At 39.5% G+C, this 25,069-nt stretch overlaps 1 protein-coding gene across 3 annotated transcripts in view; it reads right to left on the minus strand.

The window, feature by feature from the left end:
• Positions 1 to 7,045: 7,045 nt before the first annotated feature.
• The window catches only part of FER (FER tyrosine kinase), a 161,458-nt gene continuing 143,434 nt past the window's right edge, over positions 7,046 to 25,069 (minus strand). For all 3 annotated transcript variants that reach the window (XM_042028047.1, XM_042028046.1, XM_042028048.1), the window contains 3 exons: positions 22,496 to 22,650; positions 18,632 to 18,754; positions 7,046 to 14,969 (listed from right to left, as the gene is read on the minus strand). In XM_042028047.1, the coding sequence (XP_041883981.1) occupies positions 14,827 to 14,969; positions 18,632 to 18,754; positions 22,496 to 22,650 (421 nt within the window). In that variant the 3' untranslated portion in view covers positions 7,046 to 14,826. The remainder of the gene's footprint in view (positions 14,970 to 18,631; positions 18,755 to 22,495; positions 22,651 to 25,069) is intronic.

The raw sequence follows: 25,069 nt of genomic DNA on the forward strand, positions 1-25,069 counted from the left end.
AGCAGAATGCAGAAGTGAAGGGGCTACCTGGCTGCTCTCAGTAGAACAAGGCAAACAAGATCCAAGCATTGCCTTGGATGTGCAGAACTGAGCTATGGCCTTCTGAGAAGAGCAGTTGCCAAGCCCATGTTTGGATCCCTGCTCCTTGTCTTCATGCCTAGAACAGCAAGAGGAAGAAGAGGGATGCTCAGAGCTAAAAAAGCAGGCCTTTTTATCCATGCCTGGCCTGGCCACCTGGGATGGCTGCCAGCTGGAGGGCAGCGTTGCAGCAAAAGTCACTGCCAGTTTGGGAACTGCTGCTAGAACAGCTGCTGTGCCTGCTTGGGACTGCAGCTGTTGGTGCGTCAGTAGCACAAAGCTCTGCTTCCCAGCACAGCCTTGCCAGCTTTTGGCAACAGCCAGGAGCCTTAATCACACTCCTGGATGGTTGCTCAAATGTTGGGAGACCACACAGTTGCGTATTATTCTATACAGTGTTTCCATCTATGGCTTTAGTGTTGGAAAGAGAACTTAGGTGCCAAGGTCTCTGCATGGTCTTCTTTGGCTTATACAAAGATATGATGCTTCAGGACTTGACTGAGTTTATTGTATCCCATGTAGTGGAAAGAGGGGAATCACCATATGAACAGTGATACAATAGGACCATTGGATGCTGCAATTAATTTTGCATCTCTCTAGCATCAGAAGCTTGAAGTGTACAAAAAAGTAGTTGTGTGTTAAAACCTGTGCAGAGAGAATTATTGGTGTTTTTCTCAAGTCATTAAAAAGTGCAGGGACAGAGCAGGCCCACAGCAATGTCACGGGGCCTGGTGCTGTGTGCTGAGTTCCTGCAGCACACACGGAGCATGAAGCCTAACACTATTTCTACATGCTCCCACAGGTGTACTTTTTCTCCTGGCTTCTGCTGTTGCTGAATATAGTCTGCACAGACTCCATCACTCTTGCCACAACTCTCGCTTAAAACACACCAATATGATCAGAAAAAAACCCAACCCACAGACGTCTTGGAGCCAGCTCTTAGCAGTGACGACAGTCTTGCTGTCTTACAAGAATGTCTGGTAATAAGAAATCAAAATGTAAATGCCAGTGAAATCTCACCAGGCACACCTAGGAATCTTAGGAAAGGCTTGATGTTGAAAGCACATTTCCTAGGGGCTGGAGTAGGGCAGGTGAAGTCAGATTTATTCAGAGACTGTCTTTTCAGGAAAAAAATGTACATCTAAGTATGAACGTGCCCCTGTAAACGTGGTGGGTGCTCTGTTTCTTACTTTCCACATTCTGTTGCTTTCCTTCCTGCTTGCTTTCTGTGCTTTGTGAGGAGCAGCAGGTCTGTCATGCCTACCCATTTGAGGCATTACTGTAGCCTATCTGACCTCAAAAGACCTGTCACGGTGCAGCTTTTGCTGGAGGCTATATAATGGATGGGTTATTCTCAATGGGAATATGAGAATCACAAATCATTTCCACACAGAGACCCAAGAAATCACATTATAGACTTAAAGGCCAGTGGAAAGTCAACAAAATGCCTTGGGCCTGAGCAAACTTTTGTCCTGGATCACAGAGATCACTAAGTTTGAGGGAAATAGATGTGGAATTGGAAATTGTTTTTCTGCTTCTGCAATGAAATATTTTTGTTCAATATAAAAATAAATACTTGCCATTTAGCTAAGCTTATCAATTTGTAGGGCCAGCCAAAGATAATGTCCAAGGCTGGAGCCTCAGGCTTATTGATGGTTGTCTGCGGTGAACAGTCCACAGGGTCTGGGCAGACTGACATTTACGAGCTGCTGACCTGGGTGCCTGCCCATGGCCCATGTCTGGGAGTCTCCTCCCAGCACATGCTGTCTCTGGTAGTGTTGGCCATGGCTACCACACAAAAAAGTTGGGTACACTAAGCAACAGCCAGGCTTTAGTTTATCTTTCAACAAGTGAAATGAACAAGACTTGGTCATACCAGTTCTAAGAGGAAAGCCAATCTCCTTAATGCAGAGTATATGCAGTTCATTATTCATTTTGGTGAAACGTGGAGTGCACCTTGCTGTGCAGGCCAGCTGCTCATTTATAAAATTGATTATGCATTCTCTAAAGCCATCTCTAGGGAACAGCTAAATTGCATCCATTGCCACCAAAGTCTTTGATATCCCTGTGGCTGAAGAATATTATAATAACAAGGAATAAAGAAAGATAGGCTATGTGCTGATTTTTGATGTTTGTCAGATTTTGCTTGCCTCAAAAAGTTTCAGGAGAATGTATTTCTGGCATATAAGATGCCCTTAACCTCACAGCACCCCAAGATGTCTTGGAAATTGAAGGCTGCTTTTATTGTAAAAGAAGGTAAGAATTCATCTGCTTTAAAATTTTTCCCCCATAATAATCAGGTGCTTGGTTCAAATAATAGCATATTGACTCTTCAATTCTGTTGCTTTAATCTGACTTCACCATCAGTTCTGTGACGAGTAAAACAGAGAGAGGAAGGAGCATTGGTGATGATAACACAGTATGAAAATATCTAGCAGTCTAGTAGTCACTCTATATATCAAATAGCTGGGTATAAAACTGCCTGAACTTTGACTTTTCTGCAATTTTCTGGCACAATTTTTTCCTGAAACTTTTCCTTAATGAACTGCTCACCCTTCCTTCAATAAAGACTCCCTTATACCAATTTAGATGAACATCAGAATGTAAAGCAGATACTGCTTACAAGTGGATCATGAAGAAACCGCAAAAAAATTAAAAGGCTGCATGGGTTTTCCCATTTCCTAGTTTTAAATTCACTTAAACCTTGTACTTCACAGTGATTTTGTAATTAGAGGAGTTATAGCTATAAACCTAATAATCCCTGAGTGATAGACTGTGGCATATGTTGTTTATGCTTTTCAAAGTCGTCTACAGTCTCTAGCTTTCAGAAACTGCTTTAGGTGATATTTTCAGCTCAGAAGAGAGAGGGGCAGGCCTGTGGAAGGATGCAGGATGCTGGAGCTGCCAAGGTCCAAGACAGCTGTTGGCACAGACACTGGTTTTGAAGGGGCAGATTGAGCCCTTTGTGGGGAAAGTTTGCTGCCATCTCCATGCTTAGCCAAGTGTCTCCCACACATTTCTGGATTAAGCACGTCTCTGAGCCCCAAAATGGATCTTTCCCCAATTCAGTAGCCAGAGCTGGAACTGGGTTCCAAGGCCTTCCCCTGCAGCCCTAAAAGCCAAGGTCACAGCTGCTGGGCAAGGGCTTTTCTCCCTACTCCTCCCTGTTGTGAAAATACAGGCTTCATGGGGCTGGAGGAGGTACTCCAGTGACTGATGTAAACGCCTACAGGGTGCTTACACTGCTTATATTTTTTATCCCTCCACGCCTGCCTGAGGAACAGCCGTGACCACCTGCTTCCTTCAACCGGCACATCTGCAGCTCTTTCACAAGGGACAGTTTCAGATTCGTGGGGGCCGAGTGTGGAAGTGTGACTGCTGCTCTGAGCTGCACCCTAAGGAGATGCATGAGCACCCCCTCATACCTAAAATTTCTCTGTGCGCTCTCTTGTGCTGGTTTTGGCTGGGATGGAGATAATTTTCTTCACAGTAGCCGTGTTTTGCATTTGTGGTGAAAACAGTATTGATAACACAAAGATGTTTTTGTTACTGCTGAGCAGGGCTGGCACTGAGCCAAGAGCTTTCCTGCCTCTCACACCACTCCAGCAGAGATCAGACAGGGGGTGCACAAGGACTCGGGAGGGTTTTTTCATCGTTTTCCTGCTCAAATATTGTTGCTGTATAGAAGAAGAAAAAAAAAAAGCCTCCTAAGCTTGACAGAGCTTGACAAACCCCCTGGGCCCAGTCCATCTGAAGTCTGGGGAAAGACAGAATGTCAAGGTATCTCTGTAAATCAGATGCATACCACAAAATTGACTCCTGTTCAGGCCCAGACTTTAGAGACCCAACCCTCTGGGTCCAAGACTGTGAGTGAAATGGAGCTGTCTAGCTCCATCAGATTTGAAGGTTCTCTAATTATATTTCACTAGATCTAGGCCATTGCATTCTTTTCATTTCAGACTCGGGGCAATAGAGTAGTGGATTTTTCAATGCACAGGACTGCAGGGTTAGTTGAGTGAAGGTCTTCAGGACCCTTCAGGGTAAGGGCTTAGTATGTGTTTGTCTGAATTTATAGGGGCTGTGACTTCCATGTCTTAATATTAACAGGATGGGCTTTCATGGGCAGCTACTGGCTGCAGACTAAATTTTAGCAACTGGATTATCCTACTAACCCTTCTCTGTACCTTCTCTTAAGTGAACTGTACTTGGCAAAGTGCAAGCTTTTAAGATAGTAGAAAAATATTTCAATATACTCCAGGTGTTGCTAATGCAATCTCATTTTTCTTTCAGCCGTCAGAGAACTAATCCATCCTGAGTTGGAAATGTCTCTTGAAGATGCATGCTTCTTTCCATTACGGCGTGGTCAAATGCCAGCCTGTTCCTTTGAGGATTCTTTTGAAGATTCTAAGCTAGCTAGTAGCTTGATTTTACTCTTCCCCGACTTCTTTTTGCAGCAGATTAGGTCACTGAAAGCTATGGGAACTTAGATATTAGAAAAATAGAGCACAGTGTTTCATTATTCTGTATTCTCAAGACAGAGCTATTTCTTCAGTCCTGATGCATTTCTGCACACTGTTTAGCAGCAGTGCTTTTAGTGTAGCAGATCTGCGAGGAATGGAGGGTGATGGAGGAGGAGATGAATACTGATGAAATTGCATCAAAGAAGAGCTCCGTGCATTGCAGTGTTAGTGGTGTGTGCATGTGTCATTGACTTGTGCATTTTCTGTGGTTATCTGTAAGATGTCCTTAGAGGTGTAAAGTGTACAGCTGTAATCCAGACCATATCAGTGATGTTACTGCATTTTTTGCATTTTTTTATGGTTGGAACATGAGTTCAAGGAGGACTGAACAGTAGCTGCAGAGTGTGATGGAGACAGTCCTTCAAACTGTTTTCATATCACAAGCTTATCAGAAAATTCTGGCACTGGTGAAAGTTCATACTCCGTGATGTGTAATGGCCCTTGTGCTCCACACTGAGCAAGTGTGTCTTCTTGCAGATTTCCTCAGACCTACTTGGTTTTAGGTGGTGGACCTACCAAAAATCTTAAATATGGGAATACTTGGCTTTTGATCCCTCTATGGTCCTTGGCCAAGTTAAGCTTCTAGAATGTGGAGCTGTTGGAAACACAGGGACCCAGGACAACATTTATGGAAATCAGCAGACCCAGTGTGCCTCTAAATTGAGTATGTTGAAAAAGAAAAAACTCACTCCCCAAAACAACTCTCCCCCTCCCTGCTTTTCCACAAATTTCCCACATCATCAGGCTGAAGGCAGGCACATACTCCTTGGCTTGGAGTCCTCAGATGTGAGCCTCTTCTGTGTCTCCGAGCAAGATTAGTCTCTCCCTCATTTAACAAAAATATTTCTGCCAAACATCAAGAGAAGATTTGTACCCAGGTATCAAAACATCTTTGCATGCACAGTATTTGGGTCTAAAAGGGCGGGAGGCATGTCTGCCATTTGCAGAGAGAAAGAACAAATCCAGCTTTGACATGCAAATGCTGGCTGTCTAGAAAAAAGCCCCAAACAAGCACTGCTATCCAGATTCAAAACTTCTGTGCCCAAATGTCTTCTGTGTGTAGTTTTGCCAGCTGTACAGTGCCTGCAAGGTTAGGGCTCACAAGTCAGCAAGGCATAAAAGTCCCAAGTGACGAACTCAAGCTGAAATATGAAGTGAAGCGTTAGGTCACCTGGGAATTAGGGAATATCTAACTTGGAGCATTTTGTTACTGCAGGCCATGAAGTTTGATAGGGTAAGATGTGCCTGCATGGCTAAACTGGGCATCTCAAGAATATGGAAATGCTGTGATCTGCCATTTAAAGTGGTCCTTGTGCACCAGTGTCCTTTGGGACCTTGTGAGAAGTCTTAATCAACTAAATCCTTTCAACAGCAAATCTTTTAACTGTACTTCTAAACTGCAGAAAATGTAGGACTGTACAAAGGCCCTGATCTCCTTCAAGGTTCCTTTCAGTAGCCTCATTCCTACTTCACTGCTGTGACACTTCAAAGGAGGAAATCTGATGACCCCGTGCTGCTCAGTGTTGGGCAGTCGCAGGTTTTCAAACAACGTATCTCTATTATTCGGAGGCCGGGCATCACTGAGCGGAACAGATTTAGCTGCAGTAACCTTTTCTAAAATCATCCTGCTAATAAATTAGCCTCAGCAGAATTGTACCAGACCTGTGTGCAATCCCACACTGTGCTGTCTTCTGTTCCAACACACACTGGGGAAATTCAGGGGACAAGCTTTGGACTTACACCTCATCCATTCATGATCATTGGGAGATGGCGGGGAAAACGCCTCAAAGAGTTTGTAAAAGGGAACAACTGTATTCTGTTAGGAAAAAATCGACACAGGTACCTCAGTCCCACTTAGGAACCTGAGCTGTAAATTGCTTTCTTTGCTATAAACTTCTTCTTCAGTCAGGCACCAAGTCTTGCAAATCACAGTGCTGTACCAGTGTGCAGAGTGCTTAACAACACCATGTAAGGTGCAGGTACCCAAAATCCTGTCTTTCTACCTGGTTTTGGGCCTTCAGAGAAGGTGCATCTGCAGCAGGGAGTGCTAGGTAGTGGAATAAGTTCTTCAAATAGAGGTATTCATACTTTATGTTACCCACAAGATCTCAAAATGTTAGTTTATATTTTTTAAGGCATAATAATGTTCTCATAACAAAGTTCTCAGCCTGTTTCACATTTCCTTTCCCTTCTGTCCAAGGTTACTCCTTGCTTCAGTATCTTCTAACATGCAAACAATAAACAAAAGTAATGCAAAACTGGGAGGATCATACAGATATTATCACCAGAAATTTCCAAAAGAATCAAATAAAATTGGGGATCCCCCGCTGTGTGAAATAGAGAATTATGGATTTTGTCTATTCCTATGTTACTAGAGTTGGTCTTCCACTTGATTACAGAAGCAAATGAGAAAAACAACTTGTAAATATCAAATAAAATGAGACAGCTTGATACAAACATTTTACATTTATTGGAAGAGTACAGTAAAAAGGGGACTGCAGACTCATTAGTGGTAACTGGTCCAAAGGAGAAGACACAGGACTGTTTAAAAAAGGTCTGCAGTTTACGAGAAAACTGAAAATCTGTTATATAACAGCCCAGGAAAATAAAAAGTTAGCTTGAGTTCTAAAGTGTAACTTTAAAGTATATAAAAATTGGCAAATAAATAAAGCTAAAATGCAGATCTATTTAAAATTATAAAGGACCAACAACTGGCAACTGTATAACATACTTATCATTTTCAAACTTAATTAAAAGCCAGATAAACTCACAAATGTTGTTTCTTTTCTTTTTTATTTTATTTTACATGTATACTTAGGGAAGAAGCACCCATTTCCAGTGTTATGTATTATCGATCTGTTTCACAAATATATTATTTTTAAACAACAAAGAGCATAAAAGGTGCTTTACCTGATATTAGACTTGCTGGTGCATATTTTGGCACAAAATTGAGACTTGAGTAGATACCTAAAGACATCTGCAAATGGTATCTGTGCCCACTCAAGGCAGCTGGTGTCAAGTCTTGCTTCTGACGGCAGGTCAGTGGTGTGAATTTCCCACCTTCCCCAACACCCCTGCTCCATCTCCAGCTGCCAACAGTTACACATAGGAAAAGCAACACATGCAGTTTTAAAAACAGCAGTCCTACAACCCCAGCCCAAATTTCATCCCCAAAAGTCACTTGAACACGTATGTAACTATTCAGTCCTTTAACAGAAGGTACAAGGCAGGTGTTTTAATGTTGGCTTTCACGCCCCAAAATTTCTCTATAGGAGTCTGCCTGCCTTTTGTGTCCTGTGTGATGAGCCTATATCATGGGGTTTTCCCTATCACGTTTTCAGCGTTTTAGTGAAAATTAGGTGGGAAGCTTGGTGGAAAAACAAGTTAGCTTGTGATTTACGGGTAATGGTACAATTAACCATGGAAACAGACATGTTAAGCCGTATCAATTGAGACCCAGTGCAAGATCAGTTCCCTGTACACAACAATAATGCATACCTTCTGGAACTGGAGGTCTCAGCACTTCATACTGGGGGGGGGGGTGTATAATTACCACTATAAGTAAATGTTGCATGACACAGTGAATTCAAAATTTTGAAAGCAAAATGATGAGAATTAACACTATCTGAAAAGGTCTGTTAAGAAGAAGGAAATTCACAACAAGGCTTAGGTGGAATTAAGTCACTGCTGTTGATTTTGAAGACACTGTTCTAATTTGGCCTGATAGCAAAATGTCAAGGAGCGTATTTAGCTTTATAATTCGCCCTGTGTGGAGCAGGATGTTCTGCACTGTACACTAGGCAGTCAAGAATGTGGTTTCTCTGATGTATTTTATGATGTGGACAACTCATTATATAGCTAGGATATGCAACTTCATTAAAAATGTGATTTGAACAATGTGCTTCACCTTGATTCGCAGTTACTTCCATTTTCATACAAACACATTGCCCTAGGTGTAACATCACTACAGTATTTCTGAGTTGAACAAAAGCAGGAGTGTATTTGGACTTTTCTGTCACCAGAATAACATTTTTTGGTAAGTGAAAGGGCGCCACCTGTGGTACACGGAGCCTTCAGAATTAGGAAGTATTTGGGAGATGCAACAGTACAGATTATTACAGCAGAGCTCAGCTGGAAGTGTAAGCTTACTGCAGCCCTCTTTAGAGAGCAGAAAGATTCTTTGAGAATTGAGCCAACAGCTCAGAGTTAAGTCATTAACATATCAGTAATCCAAGAATTTTACATTGCTACTTGCATTAACAATTATGGAATTCTTCATATGTTGAGAAAGACTGAGCTGACTGAAAAGAGTACTGTGCATCTTTTTTTTAGTAATGGAAAGTTCTGGCTCATACTTTCAACATCTGTAATGTAGAAGGAATCACTGATCTGATTTTTCTTTTAAAAAGCCTAATTGCCTTATATTGATGAAAAGTTTCAATGGCTGGCTTGCCTACTGTATTAAAACTTAAATTAAGTACTTATCTACAAACACTTTCATTTCTAAAACTAGATGATGGTTCCAAATAGTAGCAATTCAGGATTTTTTCCAAGCATTCTCTGCTCAATGTGAATCCTAGGTTATCATACTGGTTCAGAGGATGTATTTATCTATAAACACAAAACCAATTAACTCAAGTTGTATTTACAAAGCATTTCATTCTGGGAGATGGAGGAAGAAAGAATCTAGTTCATGGCTCTTCTATGTTTTCAATTTATGACCTCAGTCAACTCTATTTGAGGGTTTTATTTATCCATTTTTTGTAAGTATGCCTAACAGTTTTTCATTTGGAGAAGGCATATGGATCTGAGCTCTCTAAATGAACTACCCTCCCATAACTACAATCTCAAACAGCTGCAAAACAACAATGCTTGTAGCTAGTGACCTGATTAGTCTTTTATCTCACAAACCATCCCCCCAACTAAACCATCTGAAAATTCTAATTTAATTCCTGCCTAGATGATGCCTGAGAAAATGGTGCTCTGAAACCATAATATAGCCAATAATATACAACTGCCTGAAAAAGAAACAACTCTTGAGTTAACATCCAAGTTCTATACCTGGACATATGTTCCAGTTGAAATTTTGTATCAAAGAGAAGGGGACATAATGGTAACTAAGGGTTGTTGGTGGAGGTAGCATTCCTGGGAGAGAACAGTAAACACATCTTTCTGTTTTATAGAGTAGTTGTAAGGCTGAAATACAGAAATTGCTTTTGCTTATTTGACAGAGAAGCAAAATCAAGTTGGATTCTAGGGTTAAAGCTGTGAAAATTTAAAGTCAGAAGCTTCCAGCTCCTATTCTATTTGGTACTTATTATAATGAACACAATGACTCTGCTAAGTGAATGTGAAAATACACAAAAATGTTGGAGCTACCAGGCAGATCTTGCTGGACTTTTCAATGAGAGAATCTTCCCTTCTTTGATCTAAAAGTAAAGTCGGGTATTAATAACATACTAATAGGCAATTCTGCAATGCATGTAGGAGCTGGAAATCGCAATTCAGTACCACTTTGAGTACAGAAATGGTAGCAATACTTGACTGTTCATAATGTGGCAACTGAAAGGATTCTTCCATTTCAACTTGGAGCTTTCCACCTTTAAACTTTATTTATAATGGGAAGCTTTCCACCTTTAAACTTAAGCTACCCCAGGGAAGAGCAACTCTTAAAAAATCTTGATAGGCTCCTCAGTTTGATTCACTTTCCTAGTAAGTTGTTACTAATGATTAAGGACTGCTTTTTTGTTTTGTTTTTCAGTAAATCTGCAGAAGGAAACTGGAAGAAAGCATTTTTAATTGAGCTGATATTTCAAATTTACCAGATCTCTTAAAAACTCATGGTTGTTTGGAACTTCAGGAATACTGGACTTGCCCTTTACCTTCTAATTACTAATTGAAGTAATTGCTGGAAGTGAAGGACTGCATGAAAACCATTCTAAGAAGAAAAAATGCATAACTTCGCTGCTAGCAGGGGTATTGTTCCCTGACCTGCCTAGGAAGAATGCTTCCAACAATACCTGAAGTCCTTTTGTGGTTTAGGGGGAAAAAAAATTAACTGGTAAACTCTTCCTTGAACTGCAAACTACTTAATGCTTAGCCATAAAAATGTTACAAATCCAAGTGCAGTGGCTAACAAACATTTCTACTGCCTACAAACAGGGCAGCTGTTACAGAAAGTGGACTCTTTCAGCTTCTTCCCCTTTATTTAATGTTTATAATGAGTTATTGTTTGTGACAATCAATTATTTTCAGAACTGTTGCTTTTGAATACCATGTTTGATGACACTATTTACACACTAGGTTAGGTCTTAAAATATTGCACTCTCTCAAGTCTGTGAGTAGCACTGACATTTAGAGGATATAACAGCAAAAATACTGGAAACAGGGCCAGTATTTAATCACTGTTAATATTTCTGCAGGAGCACATCTGGGAAAATTGGAGGGGAGACATTTTTAAATGCTTCTGAGACTTGGTTACTCCATAACCTTGGAAAAATGTGGGGTTTTCTTCTTTTTTTTATTATCTTTACAATGGCTGCAAAAAGGGTAACAAAATAGTTATAAAGAGGTAAAAAATGGGTAACTTCATAGTAAGTTTTAATGATGTGCTTGTAGGATTAAAGTAAGCCTAACAGGTGGTCAAAGACATGGATGAAAAAGCACTTAAGTATGAATAATCTAATATTTCCTTAACCTGTTTTGTCTTTCCTGTCACTAAGAATGGGCTTTACCAGCTGCAGTTCTTACTGATGGCCTTCTGGTGATGCACTCCTCAATAACAATTTCCAAAAAAGTTTTGGGCAACTCTGCAAAAAGGCATATTGTTGTTAAGAAGAAATGCAATTTAACTGTGGTTGATAAATGAGAAGCTAATTTACTGGTTTTCACAGAAACTAAAGAAAATGCACATTTCAAAGATAATGCCTTAGTGAGATGCTAACTCTACAACACCACCTTTTGCTGAAGCAAGGTTTGTTTTCAGATAAGATACTTTTCACTATTTTACATTCCATAAAATAAAGAAGCTTAGGAAACCTTATGATTTCACTGATGACTGGACTTGGAAGCTAGTATGTGATTATTTTCTACTAAAAACAAACTAAGGATGCTTTTTTTGCTGTCAAAGCAATTTTCTTAAAATAATGAATGCAATTCCTAGGAAAAACATGAAATTAAGAGATAACCGGTTGAATTCCATCTCATGTTACAAGCTGAGGATAACAGTATTTAGAGTTTCCTATGTTTAACAGTGTAAAATAATTCAGGTTTCCCTCGGGGTGCCAGTGTAACAACCTAACCTGAAATCCATACTTGCAAAAGAGACTTAATTTTAACTTCTTTGTTAAGTTCTCTATGGCAAACATGGTACATCAGCCAAATGACCAGGATCTGGCTAACCTGGTAAGATTAACCTGACAAGATTAAGTCATCAAAAGGCCATGCAGAGAAGATATTGCAGCTTTGCTCCTTGAGTGCCATGTCTTTCTTTCAAATTTCATGGTATGGCAGGCTTGGTTGTGAATGCTCCTGTGAGAAGCCTACAGTATCTATAGGTATGGATTCCACTTCCTAAGTTGAATAGTTTCAGCAATTGCAAGTCAGACACGATGAACAAGTTCTGCCACAAACTGTTAAATTAATGACATGAAAAGTTTAAATAATTTAAAAGACATGTACCTGTGTTGACATTTATTCTATACCTATAAAGCCATTCTGGTATTCTCCCAAAGTATTACTAGTTTTGAACTGAACTGATGCCTACATCAGGAACAGTAACAGATTTTCCGAAAGCTGTAGAAATCCCCTGTTTTAAAAAGACTTTAAATAGAACTGTGGTACATATTTGTGGAGGTTAACTATTTCAGAAAAAAATGTTAGTACTGTTTGTATCCTTCTGCAAGAGTCTGGATGGTGCTTGGTTAATCTATGACAAATAAAACAGTATTTTATTTTATCAGAATAAAGCAGTATTTCTTTGCTGTCAAGAGGGCATATGGCAAAGAAATAGTCCACCTCTCTAACAGAAGAATATTAACTCTCCAAAAAAGCTATGAATGCTGACACTGTTATCCTTACTTGCAGACTTTAGGGATGCATACATAAGGAAACACAGTTGGATGAATCTTGGATTTTCCCAAATGACTGTGAAACATTCCTTAAATCTTAGTACACTTGCACTTGCATTAGCATACTAGCAAATTAAGGCACAGACTCTGTGTGCTACTTAGAAGCATACAAACTAACAAGAATGTTTCCTATTGCTCTTGAAAAATATCTCTGGGCTGCTTGAAGTACAGAACTAAGTAAATATATCCAGTACACTTATAATGAAGTTTTCATTTATGCCACCAAGTTTTCCAAGCACTACACTTTCATGGGTATGTGTATATATATGCTTCCTTATCTCCAAGAAAAAAATCACTTAACAAAATGCAAGAAGCACTCACCATTCCTTACACCTGGATATTGACAGTACCTCCCAAATACAGGTGATGTGCCCCCACACAACCATTCACTGTTGTAGCTGGACACTAATTCCTATGTAACAGACAAATTCTTCTAGTCTACACTTATTTTGGTCACACATAGCCCTAAACCACCACTCAGCACTACGGCAAATATACTTTAGAGAGCAAAAGATGTTGTGGACAATAGAAAAGCCACTCTAACAGAAATAAAAATGTAATGTAGCCACTGACTTAACTACATCTCAATCCCACTGTAACACTAAAATATAAGGCTAATTAACATTCCAGATGCTGTGTTACTTACAATCCCTGTTTCTTACTTGCATTAGCAGCAACTGGTATCCCTTGATCTGAACATTTTAGTAAATTGCTAGAAATATTTTAAGCACCTTAATGCTGGAACTCAGACAGGGATACTGTAACTTGTTCCTATTTCTATGTAGAGCCCTAGAAAACAATTCCAGCTGCAAAGAGGACCCAGAGTCAAAGTAACAAATGGTGCATTTCCTCCTGCCCCTATCTAGTAAGTTTTTATTCTTTCTGGCTTTTTTTTTTTTAATATATATTTATATGTATATATATACAAACACAAGGTTTATATTCTTGGTACATTTAAACCTTGTTTATCCCCAGTCTTTTGATATTTGATTGCAATTATCTAAGAAAAATAGGTTAGTATTTCTACTCTGCTGTTCCCTGTCAGAGGCTTTAAACATACTTCTTTCCTTTTGGTTGTTTGAACAACTTCCTCATGCCACACAGAAGTAGCATTTTCCTTTGGACACTATGCATGGAATGTTCTTTTGTTCAGAATAAACTTTTGCATGCTCCAGCTGCATTCTGAGAATTTTTACCAATTCAGGAAAAAAACAGGATCAAAAGCAAATATAGCAATACATCCTTTAGCTCCTCTAAGATCAATGATATTTGTTATCTGCGGCAATCATTAATAAACCTTTTTTTCTTGGCCTACTACTTTTAGGTATTCTTTGGAAGGCAGATAGTTTGCAGTATTTCTCAGCATGTGCAGTCAAGACTTTATATTGGTCTTTTTTTCTAATAAACATAGGTCACTGTAAAAGAAATTATTACTGAATTCTGCAGGCATAAAAAAAGGGCATGATTTAAGTAGATCACATAAAAAATCAGAAGTATTTCAATAAATGCACAAATAATTCAGCTACAAAAAAAAAATCTGGATTTTTCCATTCAGTAAGCATGTTTGCATCCAGAATCTGACTGACTTTCATGTTTAAAACAAAGTATCACCTAAATATATCAGCTGCAGAAAGAATTAAAAAAAACCCCAAACTTCTAGTTGAAATACTTGTTAAAACAGTCTTCAGTTTTAAGGTCAACATGTATGACAATCCCCACATTAAATTAATATGTTGACATACAGGACAGGGATAGCAGAGTGAGAGCACAGCTTAAAGTAGAATACCTCTGAAAAATGTTCACTAGCAGTTATTTGCTGTAAAACAGATAGAAGCCACTGTCCCTTAAATTTATAGTATGTGCTTTCCTATGTACATGTAACCTAAATTACAGTACTACTGTGAATGGATATATAGCATTTCGCAGTATATATCTTTAATGCAGGTGTAGACACCATTCAAGATGGTACACCACTTAATTTCAAAGTAATCCTAGAAGAATATTGCAAATATTGTTGTATAAATGCATAGTGTTTGAGGGAAAAAATTACTTCACTGGAAAATAAAGTCCCAGGCATTGAGTTTGGCACTTCTTCATCACTATGTCACTTTCTTTTTGATTGAAGACAGCTCTTTCTGAATCTCACTGAATTTTGGCCGGTTTTCTGGTTTGTAGTCCCAGCATCTCTGCATTATTTTATGTATTTCTTCCGGACATTTTTGTGGTGCAGACATTCGGTAGCCTGGTACACAGAAAAAGTAGGGAAAACTTTTAGTACTGAAAACTTACGCATATTGACAAATCTAAAAAGAGCAAAGTTAAAGACCATTTCATTAAAAAAGACCTTCAAGGCAATGTGAGGAACATCTTCAATACATAACCTATAGATGAGAGATAATTATAAACTAATTAAAGCTCTGGTACCAGTGATATTTAAGTTGGGCATGCTAAATGGTCAGTTTGCTCCTCATCCCTAATAGCAGCAACATGCACAGATTTGTTTCCTGCATCTTAGGAAGTTGCTACCCTCTGGTTTTCAGTTGTTTCCTTTCCTCGCTGCAGTAAGAAAATTGGTAACAAAAATTAAGATGGGAGTAAATTTCTTTGCTCTTTTTGAAGATGTACCAACTTTTATTCTCATGTTTCTTCCCTTTTTTGGCTCCTTAAAGAACTCCCTCCCCGTTTGCACTTCAGTAATTTTTCCTTCCTCTGTTTTCTTAACTTTTGTATCTTTCCATCTTATCTCAACTCTCTTTCTCTTCTGGTTTGCTTAGGTAGGCAGTGACTTCCACACCTCTCTGCTGCCATCAGCCAAAGGAGTTCTCTGACTTGGCAGTGAGCAGGAAAATGGACAATCAGTTAAGTAAATTAGCAGCTCATCATTCAAAAGTCACAGGTAAGTGGATATTCAGGCATGTCATCAATACCCTGGACCACAGAGGTGTACTCATATCAATGAAGACAATTTCCCAACAAGTAGGAAGTTGGGAAAAACGCCAGGAGGATTCTATGTATGAACAAGGAGCTCCTGGACAAAATCAAACACAAAATCAGGTAATGGGAGGAATACAGAAACTCTGTCTGAGCCTCCAGGGATGAAGCTAAGAAAGACAAAGCCCAGATGGGATTGAATCTGGTCAGGGGTATCAAAGACAACGAGCAGGGCTTCTCTAGGTACACAGGGGACTAAAGGAAGGCTCGAAAAAATGTGTGCCCACTGCTGAATGAGGCACTGAGCAACTCAGCAACACAGGAAATGGAGAAGGCTGAGATACTGAATGCTTTCTCAGTCTCAGCCTCTACTAGCAAGACCAGCCTTCAGGAATCCCGGGCTCCAGGGATCAGTGGGAAAGGCTGGAATGAGGAAGATGTACCCTTGGTGGAAGAGGACCTGATCAGGGAATACTCAAGCACACTGGACTTATTTAAGTTCACGGGCCCTGATGCACCCGTGAGTACTGAGAGAACAGCCTGATGTCACTGCCACACAATTCCCAATAATCTTTCATACATCATTGTGACTACTGGGAGAAGTACCTGAGGACAGGAGTAAAGCAAATGTCACTCCTATCTTCAAGTCAGAGCACCCAGGGCTGGTCAACATCACCTTGAAGGTGATGGAGCAGCTGATGCTGGAAACAATTTTCAGGCACCTCAAGGACGAGAAAGTCATCAGGAATAAGCATGTAGAAAGTCAGCATGGATTCACTAAGAGCAAGTCATGCTTGACCAATATGAGAAACTTCTTCAGTGAGATGAGTGGCCTGGTATATGAGGGGATTTCACTGTAAAATCCTCACAAAGACACCTTTGAATTATGGGATGGATTACCAGACAGGGAGGTGGATTGAAAACCGGCTGAACAGTGAGCCCTGACGGGAGGTGATGAGTGGTACAAAGTCTGAGTGAAGCTCCAGGGTCAGTACTGAGTCCAATCCTGTGTCACATCATCATCATTAATGCTCCGGATCATGGGGCAGCTGCGCTCCCAGCGAGGTTGCTGGTGACACTGAGCTGTGAGGAGGCGCTGATACACCAGAGGGTCGTGGTGCCGTCCAGAGGGACCCGGACAGGCTGGAGAAAGGGGCTGACAGGAACCTCAAGCAGTTCAGCAGGGGAAGAGCCAAGTCCTGCAGCCAGGAAGGAACAACCCCAGACACCAGCACGGGCTGGGAATGCAGAGCTGGGAAGCAGTTTGTCAGGAAAGGCCCTGGGGCTTCTGGTGAGCACCAAGGGTTGAACATGCATCAGCAATGAGCTCTTCCAGCAAAGAATGCTAATGGCAGATTGGGCTGCACTAGAAGGAATGTTGCAGCAGTTTGAGGGAGATCATCTGCCTCCTCTGTTCAGTACTGGCTGAGGCACATCTGGAGTGCTGGGTCCAGTTCTGGGCTCCCCAGTACAAGACGGACACAGGCACAATGGAGACAGTCTCATGAAGGGTCACCAAGATGATGGAGACACCAAAGCATCTCTCCGATAAGGAAATGCTGAGTGAGCTGAAGCAGCTCATCCCAGAGAGGAGAAAGCTCAGGAGGATCTCAGCAAGTATATAAACACCTGCAGGGAGGGTGCAAAGAGGACGGGGTCCAGGCTCTTCCCATGCCCAGTGGCAGGACACACAGGTGATGAGCACCCACTGAAACATGGGAAATTCCTCCTGAGCATCAGGAAACACCTTTTCCTTGCAAGGGTGACTGAGTACAGGTTGCCCAGAGAGGTGGTGGCATCTTCATTCATTGAGATAAGCAAAAGCTTATCTCAAAAAGGTGTGATCCTTCTTGAGCTGGGTGGTTGGATCAGATGACATTCAGAGGTCCCTGCACACCTCAGCCATTCTTTGACTCTGTGATTCCATGAATTGTCTACCACATGTAGCTCTGAGCAAATGACAGGCAGTGCACAGTGATGTGCATTGGCACACAGGACTCTACAGCTAAATGCAGCTCTGTGACTCCAGACCCACTGCACAGGTCTCTGTATCTCTCTTTCTAGAGAATAGCGCAGTGACACCGACCTCTTAAAACAGGTAAATCTGAGAAATAATTTTGCTTTTTTTATACTGCATGCATCTGCTCTAGGAATGGGATGAATGCATGTAACTTCAAACAAGAATGGTTTGGACTCTAGGACTTGATTTGGCCTTTAAGGAGAAACTTTAATATCACCTAGAGTGCTTATAAAACTATAACAAACACTGACAATGCGTGTAAATCAGCAAACCAGGGCTTTTTTGTTTGCTTGTTGTTTGTTTTGTTTTAAATAATTTAGAAGTTTTACTAGCTTAGAACCAATTTATAAATTATACAGTAGTACTATGTAGGGAAGGAACAGTTCTGAAATGCCACTAAAGACGATGAAAATAAATCAAAAGTCCTGGAATCCTGCTTACAGTTATTCGCTATTTTAAGTAAAAGCCTTTCGATTATTTTGTAAAAGAGAAATGCAGCTTGTAATGCTCACCTAGCTTACCATTCTCCACTATAATTGCTAAATCCTTCTATGAAATGATTTAATAAAGAAGATGGAATGATACAGATTTTTTTTCTGGCAGTTTAGAATATTTATACCTGCATTAGCATAATCTTAAATAATTCATTCTGTTCAAGCTTCTGCTTTGCACAGCAGTAAATCTCTCCTTTCCATCTCACCTGTTAGTTCTGCAACAATGAAAGTCAGCATGCTGTCTTCCAACCTTTAAGTTAACGGTCAATGTATTCCTTTTTTTTTTCAAAAGGCCTAAATACCACCCTACTCCTCCCACAGAGCTAGATTCAGCCTCTTAGAAAACATTGTATTATTTTTGCTAAAGTTGCTACAAAGCTCGTATGTTATTTCTTTGCTATTTCATACTGTATCCTTACAATTTATCCAGCATTTCTTTCGCACCCTATGAATAATTACCTTTCTCAACTTGCTCTCGTGCTTGTTGGTTGGTCATTCCAGGGTATGGGCATACTCCTAAACTAAAGGTCTCCCACAAAAGGATTCCAAAGCTCCATACATCACTCTCAGATGTGTATCTCCCTAAGAAAAGGAAAGCAAACCCTCAGCTTAACATAAAAAAAAAAAAATATTTCAGATAATTACGGCCAAAGATTTCCTGTAAAGGTAAAAGTGTTACATAGGCAAGCTTCAGGCAAAACAAAGCTGCAGCTTCTAATACATTCTACAGACTACACAGTCTCCAGTATTTCAAAGACTGAACAAATCATATTAAAGCCAATACCTTGGAACAACAGAAGCTAACCTTAGGTGTTACTATTATACACAGACCATGCCACATCACTCATGCAAGTTAAGAATTTCTTTCCTTCTTAACATACAAAACCATTTCTCTTTCAATATAAAAGGACAGAAAAATGTCAGGACTTCCCCCCTCATTTACAAGCACTCTCAATTTAAAATATTCTTTAAAAAAATCACCTTTCCCAGTTCTCTATTTTAGGATGGCAGTGTTTATTCTGAGAGGAGCTACCACCAACACTGTTTGTAAACGTGAAGCAGGCCTGGTTCTTATGCTTTGAGAAACTGATCTCTGAAAATCAAAGTATGGCTGGACCCTGAAGAACTGATGCACCCAATCAATTTAAGAAAAAAAAAAAAAAGTTCCATTGCCTCCAACTATGCTTCAGAGATAGCAAAATAGATAATTGATAAATAATTGAATTCTAAGCCTCTTTGTGTAATGATAGCTTTCTATTACAGTAAAAGGAGTCATTTTGGAGGAGATATTTCTATTGTCCCTGATGGATTCACATCAGAAAGTTAAGACTCCTAGCCTTTTGCAGCAAAATCAGTGAAAATGTTACCTTAAAAATCCATTTTCGACATTACTTTCAACGTTTCTCATGACCGTTCTTCTTTGTTCCATACTATTACTTTGTATTTATGTGTCTTTATTCTTTAAAAACATCACTTGTGAATGCATTGTTTGTTTACCTCTAATCATCAAACAAACCAAACTAAGCCACTTCTGACTAAGAAAAAAAGGAAAATACATGTAAATTATAGTGACAGTTGATGACAGTGACAACTGTTCTGACGTCAGAAAATTCAGTTTACTCTTAGACTAAATATCACTTCCAGCTGCGCTGTGTTAGCTTGCATGCCTCATAGTTGGCAATTATGGATATTCACGATGCTCTTTGGAGTAAGATTAGTTTTCTTGTCTGTGTATCAACTCCCCACAGTTTGGCATCCAGTAATTTAACACTTTTCACTGAAAGCATTCAGCAGATACAAGATAGGTGATTAGCTGTTTGTTTTAAAGAAAGTACAGCTCTGTACAGTTAATTATATTTTCTGCTATTATGTTATCTGAGGGGAGAAAAATAAGATCTGTTTAGAAAAAAACCCCAAGTCCTCCCCACATTACTATTAACATCACAAATAACTCACAATGTTGTAGTGATAAAATACATGTACTAGACGTGTTTTAATTTTGAAAGATTGGGAAGTAAAAATACCCTATACTTCTCCTAATATGTGCTGGTTTTGGTGGGATGGAATTAATTTTATTCAGTGTCAGGTACAGGGATGTGTTTTGGATTTGTTCTGAATACGGAGTTGATAACACAAAGATGTTTTTATTGTTGCTGAGCAGGGATTGCACAGAGCCAAGGCCTTTCCTGCTTTTCACATGGCCATGCTGGTGAGGACACTGGGGCTGCCTGGGAGGCTGGGAGGGGACACAGCTGGGACAGGTGACCCCCAGCTGACCGAAGGGGGTCCAGATCTTGTGACATCAGGCTCAGTGTATAAAGTGTGGGGGAAGAAGGAGGAAAGGGGGGACATTTGGAGTGATGGGGTTCGTCCTCCCAAGTCACCACAATGGTGTGGAATGGCACTGAACAGCACCCACAGAACCAAAGGTTCCATTGCTCAAAAACGCCAGTGCCATCTGAATTTTGCTTACAACTTCTGACACAATGCCCTAACCACTCCACTTGCTCTCATCTGGTTTATAGCCTTCACAACTTGTGTTTTTTCTTAATTTAAAATACTTTAGTGACTACTCTTAATTTGTTATACACAGTGACTTCAGCAGAGACTAAACCAGAACTTCTTTGTAGCTTCTTAAGCACATTAGAACTCATGTAATGGCCAGATGATCCTATTCCTCTTTTTCCTCCAACCTTTGAATCTTGATACTAAAGACTGACAGGGCTAGTGGTTACCAGCTAGTTTTGAAATACTGCAGGTTTAGTTTTATTTCATTTTGATATCTTACATACCTCCAGTCTTACCCACACAAATCAATGCAATTCTTACAACCTTATTATTAGAATGGAAAACAATAAAACATAATCCAGTTAGTTTGACTCATCTCTTTAAAGGGAGTGGAAAAAATATCCTTCAAAAATACACAGAAACCTTTTATAACATTTTGAAAGTTGAGTATTAAGACTGCTGAACATATTAACAGATGTTTGAGAGAGCTTATTTCTCAGACACTACAGAAAACGACTTATAGCTGCTTGAATATGGATGTGCTTTAGGAAACACAAAATAAGTAGATGTTAATCAACAATCCCCTCTTCTCCTGTACTGTGCAGAAAAAAAAGACTCAGCAGAATAAAGTGAAGGTGTTGTCACAAGAGTCTGTTTCTTGCTAAATATAGCCGACTGGACCACATACAGTTATAAGGACAGGTTTTCATAATATATCAAAACCACTGTATGCATTTCCAAAATAACAAAAATAAAAACCCGAAACACCTTTTACAGTGGATCAAACACCCAAAAGGGCAAAGCTGTGAATGCTGGCAACACTAACATCTCTTAGAATAATTGGTAATACAGGATCAATTACTGTAACTAAATTTACTGTCAGCCTTTTAAAGGGAAGATCTGCTTCACTGTGTCATGTCATTAGCTGCTGCAAAAGTGCTAATGAGAGGAAGCTTTCTGCTATCAATCATAACTCACAAACTTATGATTTCCAATGCATGATTTCCAAAAAAAGGCTTTAAGAGATGGCAGAAATATTTATAGACACTTCAAATGAAGAATTTAAAAATATTTTATTCTATGTACTCAACTAAAGAACCGGTTGAGAGAAGTACATTCAAAACATGCCATCATCTATTAAATGTGCAGCTCCCTCACAGCCCACTTTACGTAGAAGAACTTATTTTTCTAGTTTCATATAAGCAAAAAAGGCTAAGTACAGCAGCTTCTGTTTCTATTCTGGAACTATTATTCATGTAGCGTGGATCACCTCCCTCAGTGATATATAATGACTTTTTATCCCCAATACAACAGCCTAGTGATACACAAAAATGCAGGTAAAAGAAAAAAGAAAATAAAAACTGCAGTTAAAAAAAAAACCAAAAAAACCAGTGACTACATTTTTCACCAATGCAATGAGTTATCTAACACAGTGTTCTAGTACATTAACATTTTCTACTGTTTTCAATGAGAGGCCATAAATATGCAGAACTTGCTATTCATTTTGCTAACGATCATAATTTAGATGACTGACAAGGCTATCCACAAGAATGAGTCAGCAACAGAACCAAAGCACTCTGCTATTCCTGCAAAATAGCAATTCTGATGTTGCTGCCTTATTCTTTTTCAAAGGCAAAACTGTGGTTTTTACATAAATCAGACAGAAATATTAAAATTATTTTAAACATAATTATTTTGAACAGGGGAAAAGGAATATTGTATGTATATACACTCGAATACTGTGGCTCTGAGGCTTTATACTGTACTTTGGATTTTTTTTTTTTTTTGGTCAAGAAAATCCAGTTATGTCCTTACCATAGTTCAGAGCTTCTGGAGCAGTCCACTTGATAGGAATCTGCTTTAGGCCTGATGATGAGTACACGCCATCATCCTCTTGCCGGGACATCCCAAAATCGCTTATTTTCAAAATGTTGCTTTCACCTACCAAGCAGTTCCTTGCAGCCAGGTCTCTAATTAAAAAAAGAAATAAACACCGACATTTTTACAGGTTTGAAAGTACTTGGAAATCATTCAAACTGACTGAGCCCCTCAGCCAAGATGGTGGTGCCTCTCAGAGGCTTATTTACAAAAGGGTAAAAAAACACTTCACAGCAGTTGTCGGGAAACAGAAGCGAGGGAAGGGGAAGAAACGTCAGAAATAATCCTATGAAAAAGTTAGGGGAGGAGATGCTGGAGATGCTCCAAGATTCCCCTGCAGTCCACAGAGAGGAGCCACAGTGGAGCAGGGGAGGAGTGTGAGGTGGAAGGAGAAGCACAGAGGAGCTGTTATGGACTGACCAGAATCTCCATTCCCACTCACACTTCAGAGGAGGAGGTGAAGGATTCCAGAGTGAAGGAGTGCCTCAGAAGAAGGGAAGGGGAAAAGGTATTTCAGTCTTATTTCTCACCATCCAACTTTATTTTAATTTGCAATACATTACATTCACGTTAAAAACAAATTCAGTCTGTTTTGCTATGATGGCAATTGGTAGGTGATTTCCTTGTCTTTATCTTGACCTACAAGTTCTTCTGTCTTGTTTACCTCCCTGTCCTGTTGAGAGGGGGAGTGAGAAAGTATCTGCATGGGTGTCTGGCAGCCAGGCAAAGTTAACTCATCACAACTGCCCTGCCCTCAGTGGTCACAGAAATAAACCACAGATTAATGAATCAGATCCTATGTAAAATGAAACAGAATTTGAAGAAATGTCCTGAAATGTGTTCAGGATGTGTTTCAGTGAGAAACCTGAGAAATGGCTTCATCTTCTCTCTGCCTGTTAGAGTTTCTATTAAAAGTTAAAAGTTACTCAGCACAGAAAAGGAATTTTGTTTCAGTGATGGATGAGAAGCTCAGAAAGTCAACTCCCTCCCTTCATCTCAAACTTCTTTTTCTTTTTTAGATTAGGAGACATCATGCAGTAACACTTGATAGAAGACCTACTGTGGCTTCTCTAGATGCTAATAATATATTATAAACATACTATACGTATATTAACGAGGGTCCTTGGCCACCCCGGGGAACACAAACCAACCAATGGGAAATGGGACTGACCAGGGGCAGGGAAACCCCATGCCTCCCCCCCCAGGGCCCATCTCCCAGGGCTCCATGGCAGGGGAGGAGACCCCAACAAATAATATATTATAAACATACTATACGTATATTAAATGTCAGTGTTCTACAGCTTATTAAAATACAACATAATAAAATACATAGTATTATTCCCATCATTATAAAATAGAAGAAATTTTTAAATGGGGAGATATGTTAAGCAAGGGGATTAATTCTATACCATTAGGAGCATCATGGGCAAAATATTTTTAAACTAAACTTGCTGTGTTTTTGTTTAGCTTAAATAGTTAATATGCCCACAAATGGCTTGCCTTGCATGAATATTCCAGAAAAACTACATTAACTTTGATGTTTTGAATTGGAGCTGTAGCATAGTTTTGAAGTGAATCCCCTGAGCACTTAATGCACATTCATTGGTTTTTGAAGAATGAATTTGGTGCATGCAAACTACATTGCTCTTGGAAGAAACTAACTTAGAATTCTGCCCATGATTTGCACAAAATTTGTTTCTACAGCTACAGAATTTTGTTTCTATGGAATTTTTTTCTACAGCTAATGCAGAAAGAAAGGTCTGAACCAGTGGCAAACAGCTTCTAACATTACCCATGGTGGGGACATTAATGACAAAGGACTGAACTATATTTAACCCAAAGTAAAAGTCTAGAGCCATATTTAAGGATGCTGAAGCTCATACATCCACTTTGATCAGCTCATCCATATTGATATTGGGCTATGTTATTCGATATGTAGACAGAGCCTAGGTATCACCCTAAATATTATAACTTGATTTAAGAATTTTAACATATTTGACTCACACAACTTTTCTGCCACTAAGAACATTTATAGTTCTAGAGCTTGAGTGATATAAATGAAGTTATTCTTGTGGTTTGAGAAGATGAACCACTAAAAAACAAATCTGAACTCACAGGCACCAGCTGAAGATGTGCACAAATGCATAAAATAGCTCAGTCTGCACTGTGTTATGTAGTTTGATGTTAGCATGTGGTATTGTTATATACAGCTATATTGGTTAAAGCAAGTAAGCTGCAAAACAAAATCAAATTGTTATTGCTTATACTCAAGTGTGCAATAAGTATCACCACAGAACCTCAAGAATTTATGGCTTAGGTTCCAATCATACTTCAGTAATTAGTTTTTTTATTGTTTTACTCAATATAGTCTAGATTTTGCAACTGATACACATAAGGAGTGGAAAAAGTAATGAGGTTGTACCTCAAAGAAAATTTACAGTTAACTGAAATCACAGGCATCTCCCCACCTGAAGTCTGACCTAGTATTTGAACATCTTGAGTCAGTTTAAG

Source organism: Corvus kubaryi, unplaced genomic scaffold (genome assembly GCF_017639235.1).
Source record: "Corvus kubaryi isolate FWS band 111438036 unplaced genomic scaffold, C.kubaryi_AGA036_p1.0 37302, whole genome shotgun sequence".
In the NCBI taxonomy this organism is placed as follows: Eukaryota; Metazoa; Chordata; class Aves; order Passeriformes; family Corvidae; genus Corvus; species Corvus kubaryi.